Here is a 15484-nt window from a genome sequence, read left to right on the forward strand (position 1 = left end):
CACGCTGTCCTAGCAGTTCGCGGGCACTACAAGCCAGTGCATTCATTTCACACTCAAGTTTTCATGATTTTTGCCCGTAAATTACTCAAAACCACTTTTTCTTTAAAGCAGAATGTCGAGAAGAGGAGGTAGGCTTACACACTAAACCTATTTCATGTGTTTTTCAGGATACTGAATCTGATTTTTCATGGCTGTGTTAGGGCGAGGAAAAGTTCATCATAAAGGAAAACGTCGCCATTTCACAGATGCTGAAGAACTTCGAGCGGAAATGGAAAAGGACAAACGAGAAAAGGACTGGAGGGTAAACTATGGTTTTGTGCTTTTTAATTTTTTTACGAGAAAGACGTTTTGTGAACTTTGAATTATTATGTGAAATGTTAACACAGTCATTATATGCTGTAGTTATCTGGTCTGTTGTGTGATTGCATGATGCAATAGTGTAAGCTGTTTTACCTTTTTGAAGCTGGAACCGACAGCAGTTGCTTGATAGAACATGGATTACCTTAATTTCCTCTAGTGTCTTGCTCTTTACAAAGACAGTCTTTGTTACAGAAAGTTTTTTTCCTTGACTTCCTAGCTGAACTTCATAAAATGAAGATGTGATTGTTTTTCAAAGCGAAAAGCAATTATCTTGAAATATTTTTTGTAATTGATCAGCATACGAAACCCATTTTCTCAAGCAAAAAAGACCAATTCTATTGTATTAACATCATGATATGGATAGTTCCTGGTATATCCCACACTTACTATTTATAATGGTAATAGGACTCAGTGGAGTCCAATATGGTCGGTAATCATACATGTACAAGTGATTAACAAAATCGGAGGACTGCAGAGCGGTCATCCGATTTGTTTAATCACGAGTCTGATTACAGACTGAATTGGGTGACGCGAAGTCCTGTTACCAATTAATCATAACCATTGCAATTTCCTAGAAAATAAAATTAATGCATTCCTTTTTCACTGTCTCTTATGTTACAAATTTGTTCATTTTGGAAAATCCCCAGTTTGGTAGAGTAAGTGGTTGTTGCTGGTCATTGTGATAAATTCTGTGATTGGTGGATTAAACTGAGTGCACTTAATATGATTGCCTGATGTAACTGACCGATTTCAGGTATCTGATTACAGCCAACTGTGCAATTTCACTGTCCCACTTCAACCCTTCACAGTAATTACTGAAAAATAAAGCAGTTAATGCACCAATCAAATTTGAGAAAATTGTAATGGTTATGATCAATGTTTATTTTGGTTCTACATCATTTCTACTTCACAATGCTAATATTGGCTAAACTATACATGTAGAATGCAGGGGCACATTTGAAACAAGTTTTTTTTTTCAGTGGCGTATTTTTTTCAGTGGCTCAGTGGCTTGATAGTCAACTGACGAGCCATGGAGCCACCAAGCCACTCAAAGAAATACCTCAACATTGAATATCACTGATGACCTGCAGAGCCACTGCAGTAATACTGCTTCAAAAATGGCCCTGTATTCTATAGTTGCGCCCTAATGATAATAAAAATTACTTTTGCATGATCAAAAGTAATTACTGTGAAAATATTAATTGCAATTTCATTTCTTACCAGTAAGTCCTTTATTGACTTGTGTAGCAGCTGTCGTAATGAATAATGTGATTGGCTCGATACTTAAGCCAAAAACAAAAGACCAAACCATTTTAAACAATGAATTAGACTTAAAAGCAATGGAAGCTGCTTAAAATACCAAACAATAGAAGGTTATGAGAGCTGCTACATTACTGCCTTTATCACCTGGACTGATTAATAATAATAATAATAATTAGTAATAGTGGTAGTAGTAGTAGTAGTAGTAGTAGTAGTAGTAGTAGTAGTAGTAGTAGTAGTAGTAATAGTGGTAGTAGTAGTAGTTGTAATAATAATAAATTATTATAATTATCATAGTTACATTTTGCCGCACACTCTACTTTTAGCCTTCTTGGCTTAATTTTTTTGGTTTTGTCTCCCTAAATTCTTGAATTTAGCCTGTTGTGCTAGCTACAGTATGGAAGTAAAATAATAATTATTACAGTGTGTAAGCCGTGTTAACTTACATGTATTTACTCATTACTCATCATATAAGCCTCATAGAGGATTCCCTGCCTATGTACACTGTATATTTGATTATTGTTCTTCTACCTATATTCATTTGTTAACGGCTAAAGTCTTAAACAATATTCTGTATTCAGGAGAAAAAGGGTGGACAAGACTTGAGCGATGAGGGAGCAGCTGCGGCTGGCAAATCAGGTTCTGAGAGCGAGGAGGAATCAGACAGTGAAGAAGAGAAGGTACTGTACAATGTAGTAGCCTTGTTGTAATTAAGGACAAAATTTACTGTCATGGATGCTGATTGCTCTGTATCAGGTCACATTTTTATTCAAGATTCAAAACAATAATGAGGTGCGGGCTATCTTAGGTCTCGCTTGTTGTAACTGTTAGTGTTTAGAAAAAGTGGATAATGTTATTTTGTGGTATTCATTCCCTCAGGGAAGCAGGGATGGCATAGTGGTGAGAGCACTTGCCTCCCACCAGTGTGGCCCGTGTTCGATTCCCAGCCTCTGCATCATATGTGGATTGATCAAGTACAAGGAAGGATTACGTTTTTGCAAATGTTGGCCGTGTAGCACTTATATTGAACAGTCTTAACTGATTAGAGTGTAATGTGAAGTGCTTGGTTTCTACCCCATATGAACCATGTGAGCCCTACTAATGGAAATGGGCCCACAGAAGGACAGAGCCAGGGTGGGAATTGAATCCACGACCTCCAGGTCAGATCACCGCTGCTCTGCCGACTGAGCTACAAGGTCACGCGTGAGCAGGCCCTTCGTAGAATAGAGCTATTAAAAATTAATGAGCATTTTTAGTGTCCTATGGACTTACATTGTATGACCTGCATTGTCGCCTGTGTAGTAAGGAAGAGAGGGAAAAACTGGAGCACCTGGCGAGAAACCTCTTGTAGAAGAGGACTGGAGAACCAACAAACTCAACCTACTTGTGACATTACGTGCGGGAAACGAAACTGGGGACACATTTGTGGGAAGTGACTGCTCTCACCATTGTGCTGTCCTTGTTCTTCTAACTTGCTCAAGGAATGCAATATCTTCTATTCCAGCAGGCAAAACCCAAAGGTGTGAGTGGCCTCATAGAAATTGAAAATCCCAATAGAGTGGTTCAGAGAACAAAAAAAGCAACTGAATTAGATGCTGATGATTCAAGTAAATCGCAGCTATCCCGAAGGGAAAGGTTTGTACAGTAACAGTACCGTTTTTTGCCAATAACTTACAATGTACATGCACAGTCAAGCTATGTCACACATGACCAGTATCTACAAGACTGAAACGAACAATTTAATTCCTCTTTGGAGCTTTGGAAATTTCAGTGGAATGTTGAAGATTTTTCTGAAAGCTGCTGCGAAAAATACACAAAAACTGAACAATTCTTCAAACACTTGAAATATATTTTTCATTTTTCAAACACTGTTTATTTTATAACAAAACGAAATTTGATAGCTAACTATTTTTGATATAATTATACAGGAAATATCCATGGTTAAGTTCAAAACTAGCATGCAGATTTGAATACAACTGGTCACGTGTTACATAGCTTGTCTGAAATTGTGATAATAAGATGTTGATCATCATCATCATTGAGGATAAAATAGAGTCTGCTTTAATCAAGAGGGTTTGCCTTGCCAATGTTGGATGTAACATCTTCCAATTAGTTTTCAATCCGATGGTTTAAAAGAGGTTGTAATACATGTAGGTGACTTGCCACAAAGGTAAAGTAATGAACACCATTGCCAGGCACAAGCTGTATTCTGTGACTTTGAATATCAATTCGATGTGGCCTTTTGAGAAGCGTATTACATTGTACATGTATTGTAGTTTTCTGATTTGTTCCCCGTTCACACACTAATTGAGTGATGATCTTGTGTGTTACATAATTTGTAGAAAAGGGTACAGTGACCACTACAATGACAGTGTCATCATTCAGTCATTTATTTGATGTCACGAGTTTACTTTTTGAAAAGACACACACTGTAAACATAAGAACAGAACTGTAAACAGAAGTACATACTGTCAACATGCAGAACCAGGAGTTTCAGTAGGGTTTTGTATTGGAGATCATCCTTTGGGGTTTGCTGCTGGGCATTTTGTCTTATTTTTAGCGAAAGAAAATTTAGAAGTACATGTAGAGATGATTAATAGAACCAGGCCAATTCGTGTTGATAATCAGAAAATTGGCCTGATGTACAGCCGTAAATTAACCCCTTGTGGAACTAATAAAAATTGTGAGAATGGGCATGCAGATAGAGTCTACTGGAGTGTTTATTTTTGTTATTGTAAGGTCATTTGAATTATTGTGTGGGATTTCCCCACACTTTGTCAGCACCGGCGATGTGGCTGGCTTTATTTGTATACGAGAGCCAAGTGTTTGTCACATGGTCTCTATTAGGAAGAGAGGACCCTGGGAAGGAGAATGAGATAACCAGAAAGAGGTAAAGACTTGTTTCCATATCTCAAAGTGCCCTTGGACGCAAGGGGCCTGGGATGGCGGTAGGGGGTTGAAAGGTACAATAGCTGGAACAACCCAAACCTTTACAAAAATGCTAACCTTAGGCCTAAACAATACTCTAGATAATGTTTAGGCCTAAGGTTAGCATTTTTATGTAGGTTTGGGTTGTTTCAGTTTCGTTGTTACAGGCCGCTCACGTCCAAGGGCACTTTGAGATATGGAAACAAGTCTTTACCCCAGAATGAGTGTTTGTGAGTGTTTGTGTGGTGGCCATTACTCTTCTCTGCTGTAGTCATTTGGCGAATTTCGACTTGTTTTCTCGGTGCGATTAATTTACAAGGTAAGGAGAAGTCGTCTTCCTTTCTGACGGTTGTATTAAGCGAGTTGTGCCAGCTATATTGCAAGGAGTCAAGCCTTCAAACTTATATCGGACAGATAAAACATAATGACAAAGTCCAGCAGTATTATCCTGTAGATTTACTATTAGTAATTAGAGGCTCCCTCTTTTAACTACGATTTGTTGACACGTTGCGTGACGACGTCATTTTCTGTAGATTCGCAAGTTAAAAAATTAGTGTCTTCAAAATTTCTGTTAAGTTTTCACATTTACTGGTAACGTTAAAACATAAAAGCTAATTAATTTGTAAAAGTATAGTTTATGCTGGAAGCACGAATACTCTTAGCTGACAATTGCACGTGCCTGCTGATTTATCCAGCTTTATCGTAAACAAATTCTCCTCTGCTACTAGCGACTGATTCCAGTATTTCCGCTGATGAATAAAAGTAGACGGCATTAACCTCTTTGTCGAACACAAATATTTTACGAGTCTCTGAAGTAGAGTGTTCTTGCCTGAAGCGCGTTGACTCTTAACACATTTTGGCAGTTAATTGCAAAAGATTTGGTGACTGAGAAACCTATATGCTCAAATGCACCCAATTGTAATGCGTTACAAGCCCTGACCAGCAAAATGTTTACTTCAGTGACTCTTAACTCTGTCAATCACCGCCCCTCCTTTCCCTGTGATAACTTGGGGCCACGTCCAGCTTTGTCTGCTGACTGGGAAATACAAAAACCACAGTAAATGGCATTTCCCATCGAACGGAACTGTGGAAATTTCCTTACCATTTGCTAAATTTTTAGTTTCCAGTCTCTCATCAGCCGAATACAAGTGCAAATGGTAAGCCCCATCTCGTTGGTCTGGTTTGCTGATTTAGCAAAAACTGTTACCATTATTCACCGGTCAACCCAACCGGTTTATTCTGACAAATGGTAAGCACCCCTAATTTCCTCGAAACTAAAAGTGCAAACATGTTTCTCCCCTAACGGTTTTCTCGTCTGCAGCTTGGGGATTCTACGGAATCTTTACTCAACATTTATCACTATAACATGGCAAAATGTATTACATTTACTGTAAAGCTAATCATCAACGTTTATTTGACTGAAATCCTACACAAGTATGCATTGCGGACCTATTTTTGTTTACTGTTTGAACTCTTTTAGGGAGGAAATTGCTAGGCAGCGCAACATATTGCGACAAAGAAAACTGCAGGAAGAGGGAAAGACAGATCAAGCTCGAAGCGACTTAGCGAGGCTATCGCTTATAAGGAAACAGAGAGAAGAAGCTGCAAGAAAACGAGAGGAACAGAAGAAAGGTTTGGCAGAAAGTGCCTCTGTAATAGAGCGACTTTCGTATGGCTTTCAAAAAGTGTTCGCAATGAATTTTGTTTCACGGACCAATGTTTGGCAGCATAAAAACAAAGCTTTTCCAAGAAAACTTCTAATGTGGGCAGTAAACTGCATTTCAAATGACGTCAAAGCGAAATGCCGATCGCATTCCAGAAAGTTCCATCCGCTTTCGTTAAGCCAATGGGAATTCACGCTCGTTTGTTTTTGTTCGATAAGCCAATTAAATGTTTTGCATTTTTGTTTAATTTCTGTTTTCAAGTTTATTTTTCAAAGTCATATGAAAGTTGCCCTAGTAAAGTCACTTATCCGTTTTGTTTGCAGTTTTCAGCGTGTGAACGTAGCTTATTATATATGCAAAGCGTGAGTTTGAAAGTCTGAAAGCCCAAAACCCCCGTGCTGCATATTAATTCTGCGGCGTACACACGTATTGCATTCTTAAACTAGTGAGCCTTTGACGTCATTTTCTCCTCGATCCAGCTCTCTCAAGAACATAATGTTAGTAATGGCGGACCATTAAATAGGAAAATTACAGTTAAAATAAAGAGGTGTCTTTTTTAAATCAAGGCTTAAAACGTGGGTCACTTAGTGTTTTGTTAACATAGTTTTGAAATCCAAAGAAAAATATGAATTGATTTTTTGGTCACAGGGGCACTTTAAAGGGAGAGTATCACGATATTGCTTATGTTCTAGTCGTAACGAATGTCATCATTTATGAGCCAATCGGAAGCAACGTAATAACTAAATTTTCCTCTCTTTTAATTTTGAGGACGGCTTTACTTTTAAGCCGCGATAAGTACACCCTGCAAGAGCTTTTCTTACTCGACGAGAAAGAAAGGACTCTGCAGAAATCGTGTTTTAAAAGTCTTTATTGAGTATGCGCAAGCCGTTGCTTGGTGACAGTCTCAAACCCAGGCCAAGTCTCGATCGTACTCCTAGACGCCATATTGTTTTTTGTACTGAAGGCTCGATTTTGATCTTCGCCTTGTCAAAAATATGATGTGCGCGCCGCCTAAAGCGGTTTGACCCGGAGTGACTAGCCCAGAAAATTGGGCTGACGATTTCTACAGAGCCTCTCTTTCTCGCTGCTCTGTGGAGTTTTAGAGAGGCTCTGTTCGCAGGGTGCGATAAGTAACACTTTATTAAAAATTGACGAACCCTGCAGGACCAAATAAAATACGCGGTCTACGACAACAGCGACGTTGTGATTCGTTATAATTCATCGCACCGGCATCGCGAGGTCACGGGTTCAAACCCCGTTGAAGTGCTGAATTTTCAGGCTTCTCTACGCTGCGTTCGTAACTGCGAGGATCATAGCTTCACTTGGTTATAATTCGTGTGGGAAATTTATACGTACTTACAAGAATTTCTCGATTATTAAACAATCATAAATGAGCTAAGGGCTAAGCGAGATTTTCACGCGCACGTGTAAATTCCACGCACGTATTATAACGTCGCTTCCGATTGGCTTATAAACGGTGACATTCCCTACGGCTTGAACATGCGTACTCCCATGATACTCTCCTTTAAAGCCGCTGTTTGGTTAAACATGGTTTCAAATTGTCTTCATACAAAATCACGTGTGCTGATTTTTGTCAACTTTAGCACTGGACGAATGATTGAAGGGGCTATTCTCGATCCGCTGTCATAAGTAGTATACTACTTATAAATTATACTATAAATTGCTGTATAATTCGGGTTTTTCTTTGTCGACCGAAACTTGTTCAAAACTTTTGGGCTTATTATTCTTGTAAATGTGGATTGTGGTTCAGATCGGTGTTGTTTTGTTTCTTTCACAGCGAAGGAAGCTGCCGAAGCTACCAAAACCGGCAACCGGTGATCCTTGCTAATTGCAAAACTCCCCGTCCGGTGAAATGAAGACAGTGATACAGGAATGTGCATAAGACGAATTCTGTGGTCGCAATTAATCATATTTTTTCTCAACAACGCCAAGTAGATTTGTTGTAGTTAACCTCCATTAAGAGATGGCTTACTCCTTGTTTTCCATGAAATGACTTTCTTTTACTTCCTAATCCAAGGTGATAATTTTGAGTAATCGTGTACCTAATCCAGACTACTATTTCGATTGATCCCTATGACCTGTAGTTGCTTTTGTTATCAGGGGCTAGGCGCATTGTTTCTGCTGTACCATCTATTGTTTCGTTCTCCAATCACAGACCGCGTGTGAAAAGCTGCGGGGCCTCTCTAATTTATGGGCAGCAGGCGTTAAAGGATAGAAGACCGCATGACCTCGGTCCCAAGGGCTCGTTATTTTTGTAACATTGGGACTTAAAAATCTATGACGCGAACCTCAACAAGAACGCCACTAAATAATGGCACTTAATAAGCAAAACGGTGGTTCTACACGTCCGTTTTGAAGTTTTGTAGACTTCTTTCGTGTTCTCTGAAAATGTGCAACGTGAAATGACCAAATACCAAGTTCCGAGTAAAACGTGAGCACTCGGCGCACTTTTATTTTATTTTCTGGTTCATCTTCGTTCCTTCTAATTTAGTTGCTGCAAAGTTTGGCTAGTTTGTAGAAGTTGAACGATCACGAAAAAAGGAAAAGAAAGGAAAGGAACGTTATTTAAGTGCCTAGTCGTTCTTCGGCTGGAGCGCTAATTGGGGACACTGTAAACTGAAATTTACATTTGACGCAAAACAAGTCAAATGTTGGTTTTTGAGGAGAGGGGAAACCGGAGTACCCGGAGAAAACCTCTCGGTGTAGAGAAGAGAACCAACAAACTCAACCCACATTTGACGCCGACTCTGGGAATCGAACCCAGGCCACATTGGTGGGAGCCAAGTGCTCTCACCACTGCGCCATCCCGAAAGATCTTAAAAGCGAGAATTTAAGTAATTATTAGAGAGGCTTGGCATCTTCATTACGTTTAACGTCGGGCTGAAATTTGCTATTCGCCGAAAGTCAAAGGAACTTCTGTCGTTTATGTTCATTTCTTGTTCTTTAGAACGGTTTTCAAATGAGTGTTTGAATGTAAATTGCAATTCCTTTGCTCTTTAATCGCCAGCAAAACTGGTGCCACTTTTAAAAGCAATCTAATTCAAAACCAAAACCAATCGAATTCTGATTACATTGCATTGTTTTGGTGTGTTGTGATTGGCTGGAGTGGAGCGGTTTTCAATAGGCCATTTCCGAGTTGCTGTTTGTCTCGGTTTCGAAGTGAGTCTTGGTGCTCAACTATTGAAATGGAAATGAGTTTGATTTGCATGAGAATAAGCAACTCATTTCCATTTGAATGATTGAGCACCAGGACTCGCTTTGAAACTAAGGCATGCAGCAACTCGGAAATGGGGTATTGAGTGTCGAAAGTAATTAGCAAATTGCTTTGGTTTTGCATCACTTCACTCAGTGATTGGTTGAAATTTCTCGCGCCACTCTTTCAACCAATCAGAGGTGAAACCAAAACCATTATCGTGACTCGCGCGGGCACATTTCCCGCACTTTGTGTCGGCTACATGTAATTACTTCGAGTTTTAATTGGTTTACTGGATTGTCTCCGTCCTTTTTGATAGGAAAAAGTAATTACTTTGGCTTTGGTTTTACGACACTCAATTGAAAACCGCTCTATCTACAGATGTCAAGCAACTTCGTAGGAGAGAGAGAGAGAGAGAGGTTACAACGAGGAAGTTTTTGTTTTATGATAAAGAGCAGCCTGCCGTTTGCCGAGTCTCTATTTTCAATCACGTTCTTGTTGATGCCGGTGTCGATCTTTCATTAGGAAGCTTAAGCAAGGACGACGATGACGGCTTCGAGAACGCTACATAACAACAGCTTTAATAGGCTCTGCACACCCTGCACGTGCGTTTTACATTCTGGAACGTTTCTTTGGCGTTCTCGTCCTGAGGACGACGTGAAATGACCAAATTTAAAGTTCTGAGGAGGACGCAAGCAGGTGACGATAAATGTTTAATCTTCTCTCCAAACATCTTCACATTTCATACCAATTTTATTTCTGGAATGTTGATACAGAACCTTTTCGGGTCTCCTAACAAGCCCGGATAATCGATGTTCGATTGTACACTTTTCATGCCGAACGATTTGGAGTAATCGCGAGGTTATTCCAACAACGGGAAATACTATCTCTCGCCAAGTGCTCTCGTAGCCGTCGTCTTCGTCAGCCTTGCTTAAGTTAAGCTCCCTACTCTTTAAGAAATCTCTACATCTACGGAAATGGAAGACTCCCTTCAAAAGATAACTGCGCTGGGTTAGGTAATTCGCGATTGTTCTATTTTGTTCACGTGATAAAATCTGTGCACAGTATCCAGGTTATACTGGATTGGTACGATCGGTTTTGAAGTAAAGAGAGAGAATGAACGATTCAATGTTAAATGCTCACGTTGTCGTCAAAACGTTTAAGTTATTTTGCAATTGCCCGAAGCGGGAAATACAATAATAATCTTTGATTGTCTACCCAAAATTTGAAGCATTGGTGTTGTTTTCTCTTGGGACCATTGTAAGCCCCAAGAGAAACTGGAAACAATACTTATGCAAAATTTGGGTGGACAAACAAAGAGTATTATGGTATTTTCCGCTTCGGGCAATGCCGTTTTGTAGCACGATCTGTTCCCTTCTGACCTTGTAGCTCAGTCGGCAGAGCAGCGGTGATCTAACCCGAAGGTCGTGGGTTCAATTCCAACCCTGGTCAGAGTGGCCATTTCCATCAGTAGGGCTAACGCTCACATGGGGTATGTATGGGTAGAAAACTAGCACTTCACATTACCCTCTAATAGTTAAGTCTGTAAGGAAAAAAAAGATGCTTGGCTCACGTGCAGCAAGATTATATTTCTTCATTTCATCAGTGACACGATTGTCCTTTCTTAAACTCTCTGTTCTTTTATTCACATTAACTGAAAATTTTATGAGTTCAGAATACGAGTCAAAAGAACGAATTATGCCTTGTTGGCCATGTAGGTAGTTTTCATGTATAAGAAAAGCAGAGGTGAAAAGAAACTCTGGTCATGACGAGTGAGTTTATTCTGAGCTGGAAAATAGGATATTTCGCTTGCGAGGTTAATGCAATCACATCTCTAAAGGCTCACCGATGTTAGTGGCCGTGTTTTCACGAACGGTTTTGCAGGTCGCTTGGCGAGAAACAACTGAAAATTCCGTGAAAAGTGTTCCTTTCCCAACTCGCTTAAAGTTAAGCGAGTCGGCAAATCTCAGGAATTTAAGCCACCAAACCAGGTAGCTTATTCGAGTTGGCACTCATTTTAAAGTCGCATAACGAAGTCTGCAAACAAACCACTTTCAGGAATGTTGTCAACAACGGTTGTCGTGAAAACACGGCCATTGGAAAGTCCCTGGCTCTTTGAATCGATTTCTCAATAAAGTACTCTTGGATCTTAATACTCAAAGCTTGACGTCTTAAACATTCCTCCTCGCTGTTTCCCACCGAAATTTACGCACCGGCAGCTCACAGGTTGATCGTTAATGCTATCTTGGCAACGAACAGGCCTTCTGACTAGTCTCCATAGGTAGTAAAATTTGACTGTGTTTGATCTTTTTGTACTGCTCACCAAAACGTTTCGGGCCAGTGAAAAGGTATGAGAAAAATAAAGATCCGCTTATTGTAGAAAGGCGCGCTTTTGACATGCTATCAACTGGTAAAAGAAAAATATATATTAAATAGCGGGCGTTAGAGCGAGCTGCTCGATAGTATTCGAACTGAACTCATGGAAGTATTTTGACTGAAGTGTGTTTTTGAGTGAAGGTCCAGCACTTGGCTAAGTAACCTGACTCCTGGCTGTTATATACGGTCTCATTCAAACAGCAGGCCTTCGAGCTACTCCTGCCAATCGACCACATGCTGGAAAAGTCAGACCACAACACCGGGAACACTGTCCCCATTCTTTTCTAATAGTGTGTGGATTTCACGTGGTTAAGATGAGAAGCCTTGGAAGTCAAACCATTTGCAGATGTAGTTACAAAGGCAGCATTTTCTCCTCAGTTATTTAAAGACCCTGAGTGTTGGTCCGGCCGGGGATTCGAAGCCACGACCTCCCGCACGGAAGTCCAGTGCACTCTCGATCGAGCCACTGCGAATATGTTAAGACAATACTGGAGGTCATTCAAGACAAGGATTTCAGTACAGTGCCATTCACTCTGCAGGAACCATTTGACCTAACGCGGAATAATACGACAACAAACGTAAGTAGTGGGCTTAATTAAGCAAGGACGACGACTATGACAACATTGTCCAAAAATACTATTTCCTTTCTTTATAATAATTTCGTGATTGCTCCTGGTCATTCCGCATGGAAAGTGTGTATCAACATTCTAGGAATAAATTTGGTATGTTCGCATCCTCCACAAAACGTCAAATTTGGCCAATTCACATCGTCCTCAGAATGAGAGCGGGAAAGAAAACGTACCAGGGATGGCGCAGTGGTGAGAGCACTCGCCTCCCACCAATGTGGCCCGGGTTCGATTCCCAGACTCGGCGTCATTATGTGTGTTGAGTTTGTTGGTTCTCTACTCTGCACCGAGAGGTTTTCTCCGGGTACTCCGGTTTTCCCCTCTCCTCAAAAACCCAAATTTGACTTGATTTGCGTTAAATTTCAATTTACACTGTGTCCCCAATTAGTGCTCTACGGCGCTAGAAGATTAGACACTTAAAATAAAGTTCCTTTCTTTCCTCTTTTTTTACCACAATGTAAAATGCTCGTGGGGGGTGTGCGGAGCCAATAGCAAAGCAAAGATGATGGCTACGGCAACACCAACGCCACGAAGCAAGAATATTATTGGTTAAAAATGGGGAAATACTCCTGCTGCACGTGCAGCACGAATTTCCGTGCATTTCTTTGCCGTAGCGTACTCCACAAAACAACAACGTGAAATCACCAAATTTTAAGTTTTGGCAACAACGTGAGCACAGAACAATGAATCATTTATTTGCTATCTTTACTTTAAATAATCGTTTGTGGCCATCCCGTTACAGGATAGTTTGCCCGTATTGTACAACGTGAACAATACGAAAAATTGCGAAATTCTTGCGATAGCGCTAAGGTATATTTTGGAATGACGTTTTCGTTGCCGTAACCGTCGTCATTTCTTAAACTCCCTATTGTTTCATGGTGTTCTCGTAAGCTCCCTGATGGACGGTGCCTACTAATTCAAAAGTATTTTGTATGGTTTATGAATGTGCGGGAAAAGCAGATGTTAACAAGTGTAATTGAAATCCAAAAAGAAAATCGGGGGTGACCACGCATTTTTCAAAGATAATTAATCAACAATATTTGTAAAAAGGTCTAAAATACAAAGCAATATATGACCGTTCTTTTCCAAATTGAAGCTTATTTGTCTCAGAAAAATGCATGGTTACCCCTAATTTTCTTTTTGGATACCAAAAACACTTGCTAAAAAAAAAAAAAAACTTCCGGGATAAATTAGACAAAATGAAGGTACTTACAAATATCTGGTCTTCTAGAGGACTTTCCATTCATGGAAAAGTCACCATAATTAAATCTCTACTTATTCCAACACTGGTTTATACTTCCTCGCTACTTCCAACTCCTGCAAATACTATCAAACAAGTTGAACACATAATCTTTATTGCTACATATTCGTTTTATGGAAAGGGAAAGACAAGGTGACAAGGCTCTCTGCAATTAACAATATTGAAGGAGGTGGTATAAAAATGATAGACATACTCAGCATGGTTAAAGCTCTAAGGCTAGCCTGGTTGAAACGAATTTTCAATGATAACGAAAGTAAATGGAAATCCTATTTGTTGTACCTCGTAAAGGACGTTGGGGGTTCTTTAATTTTTGGTTTCAATTATACTATGAAAAATCTTTCAGTAATCTCAATTTTCTATAGAGAGCTTTTGCAATGGTGGTCAGAATTCCGAGATCACGTTTCTGACGAGAAATACTGGTTATCTATAACTTGGAATCATAAAGACATAAGAATAAACGAAAAACCTGTTTTTTATAAGACTTACTACAACTCGGAAATTTGTACGGCCTCTTTTGGCAGATTATAAGTTGTGTTTGTTTTCTTTTTCTTTTTTATATGTATATTGGTATTCAAGTGTAATGTATACTTCTGTTATGTGTTCAATAAAAATAAATAAATAAATAAAAAAAACAAACAAAAAAATACGGTCAGTGATCTCTTATTAAATTTTGACAACGTGGAATCTTTCGAAGCAATAAGAAATAAAATAGAGAGAGTCAATTTTCTTACATGGACAGGTCTTAGACATTCAATACCTTCTAACTTAAAAACATTGCAGTACAGGTTCACTAAAGGTAATCCTTTTCTCATTTACATAAATGATATTTTTGATATAAAAAAGTGCAGTCAAAGGATTAGTATTCTTTGATAATTAGTAAAAAAGCTGAACTACCAAATACCGTCCAGAAACTAAAACGATATTTCAACTTAACTGAGGAAGTTTTGAAACTTGCCTTCACTCTTCTCCACATTATAGCTTATGAACCTTATGTTAAAGCCTTTCATTATAATATCTTAAATTCGATACTTTATACGGTGAGCACGATAAGTGTACTTTTCAGTTGCAGCAACGAATCAGAAACATTACACCATCTCTTTTTTTACTGTCCCTACTCAAATATATTTCGGAAAAGCTTTGAAAAGTACTATTTTGCTATTTCAAAGCAACTTAGTTTTTTAAGCTTACAAGATATCATTATAGGAATTACAGTATTATCTTGCCCCTTACTAAATTGGCAAAATACATATTTGGGATTGCAGGAGGAAGAGTGTGTAGTGTATGTTCAGTGCATCCTACATGATCTATCTAGCAGTGCAAAGAGTGATGGGATGGTTATTATTAAAAGCATGGCTGATTAGATTCGGAGTGTTTCTGGTGTGGCTTTATAATCCTTTGGAATCGGTTTCAATACGCGATTAAGACACGACATCTGGCGACGAGGATAATCTTTTAGGTCGTGAGAGTTAAATTATGGCCTCTATAAAAGTGGATGATCTACTAACAAGTGTAAAACCCTTCGATCCGAACGGCGAACCTTCGAGCATTGGCCGGCGATGGCAACGATGGATTAAAAGTTTTTCGCTATATGCCGACAGCAAGGGCCTCATCATCCAAGCAGATAAAGCTGACAATAAAGTACAAAGAAGGGCTCTACTTTTGCATTGTGCCGGGGAACAAGTGCAAGACATCTTCGAAACTTTGGCTGATACGGGCACAGCAGTCGAGTATGAGAAAGCGGTGGATGCGTTGAACGCATATTTCATTCCGAAGGTAAATTCGACGTACCAAAATC

General features: G+C 39.4%; 1 protein-coding gene across 2 annotated transcripts; it reads left to right on the plus strand.

Annotated features, from left to right (window-relative positions):
* The first annotated feature begins 21 nt into the window (after positions 1 to 21).
* On the plus strand, positions 22 to 8783 carry LOC138014386 (28 kDa heat- and acid-stable phosphoprotein-like). 2 transcript variants are annotated; one of them, XM_068861447.1, is made up of 6 exons: positions 22 to 128; positions 201 to 301; positions 2202 to 2300; positions 3125 to 3255; positions 6029 to 6180; positions 8011 to 8783. In XM_068861447.1, exons 1-6 carry the CDS (start codon positions 113 to 115, stop codon positions 8049 to 8051), a joined length of 540 nt encoding a protein of 179 aa, XP_068717548.1. In that variant the 5' UTR covers positions 22 to 112; the 3' UTR covers positions 8052 to 8783. The 2 variants fall into 2 exon arrangements, with proteins under 2 accessions (XP_068717548.1, XP_068717549.1); XM_068861448.1 differs by having other exon boundaries at positions 3128 to 3255.
* Positions 8784 to 15484: the final 6701 nt, after the last annotated feature.

The sequence above is a fragment of the Montipora capricornis genome, chromosome 8 (genome assembly GCF_036669925.1).
Source record: "Montipora capricornis isolate CH-2021 chromosome 8, ASM3666992v2, whole genome shotgun sequence".
Taxonomy (NCBI): domain Eukaryota; kingdom Metazoa; phylum Cnidaria; class Anthozoa; order Scleractinia; family Acroporidae; genus Montipora; species Montipora capricornis.

Excerpts from the sequence above, each read along its gene's own strand:
- LOC138014386 (XM_068861447.1), top strand. Across the intron at positions 3,256-6,028 it reads CAGCTATCCCGAAGGGAAAG|GGAGGAAATTGCTAGGCAGC; the intron begins GTTTGTACAGTA and ends GAACTCTTTTAG. Across the intron at positions 6,181-8,010 it reads ACGAGAGGAACAGAAGAAAG|CGAAGGAAGCTGCCGAAGCT; the intron begins GTTTGGCAGAAA and ends TTTCTTTCACAG.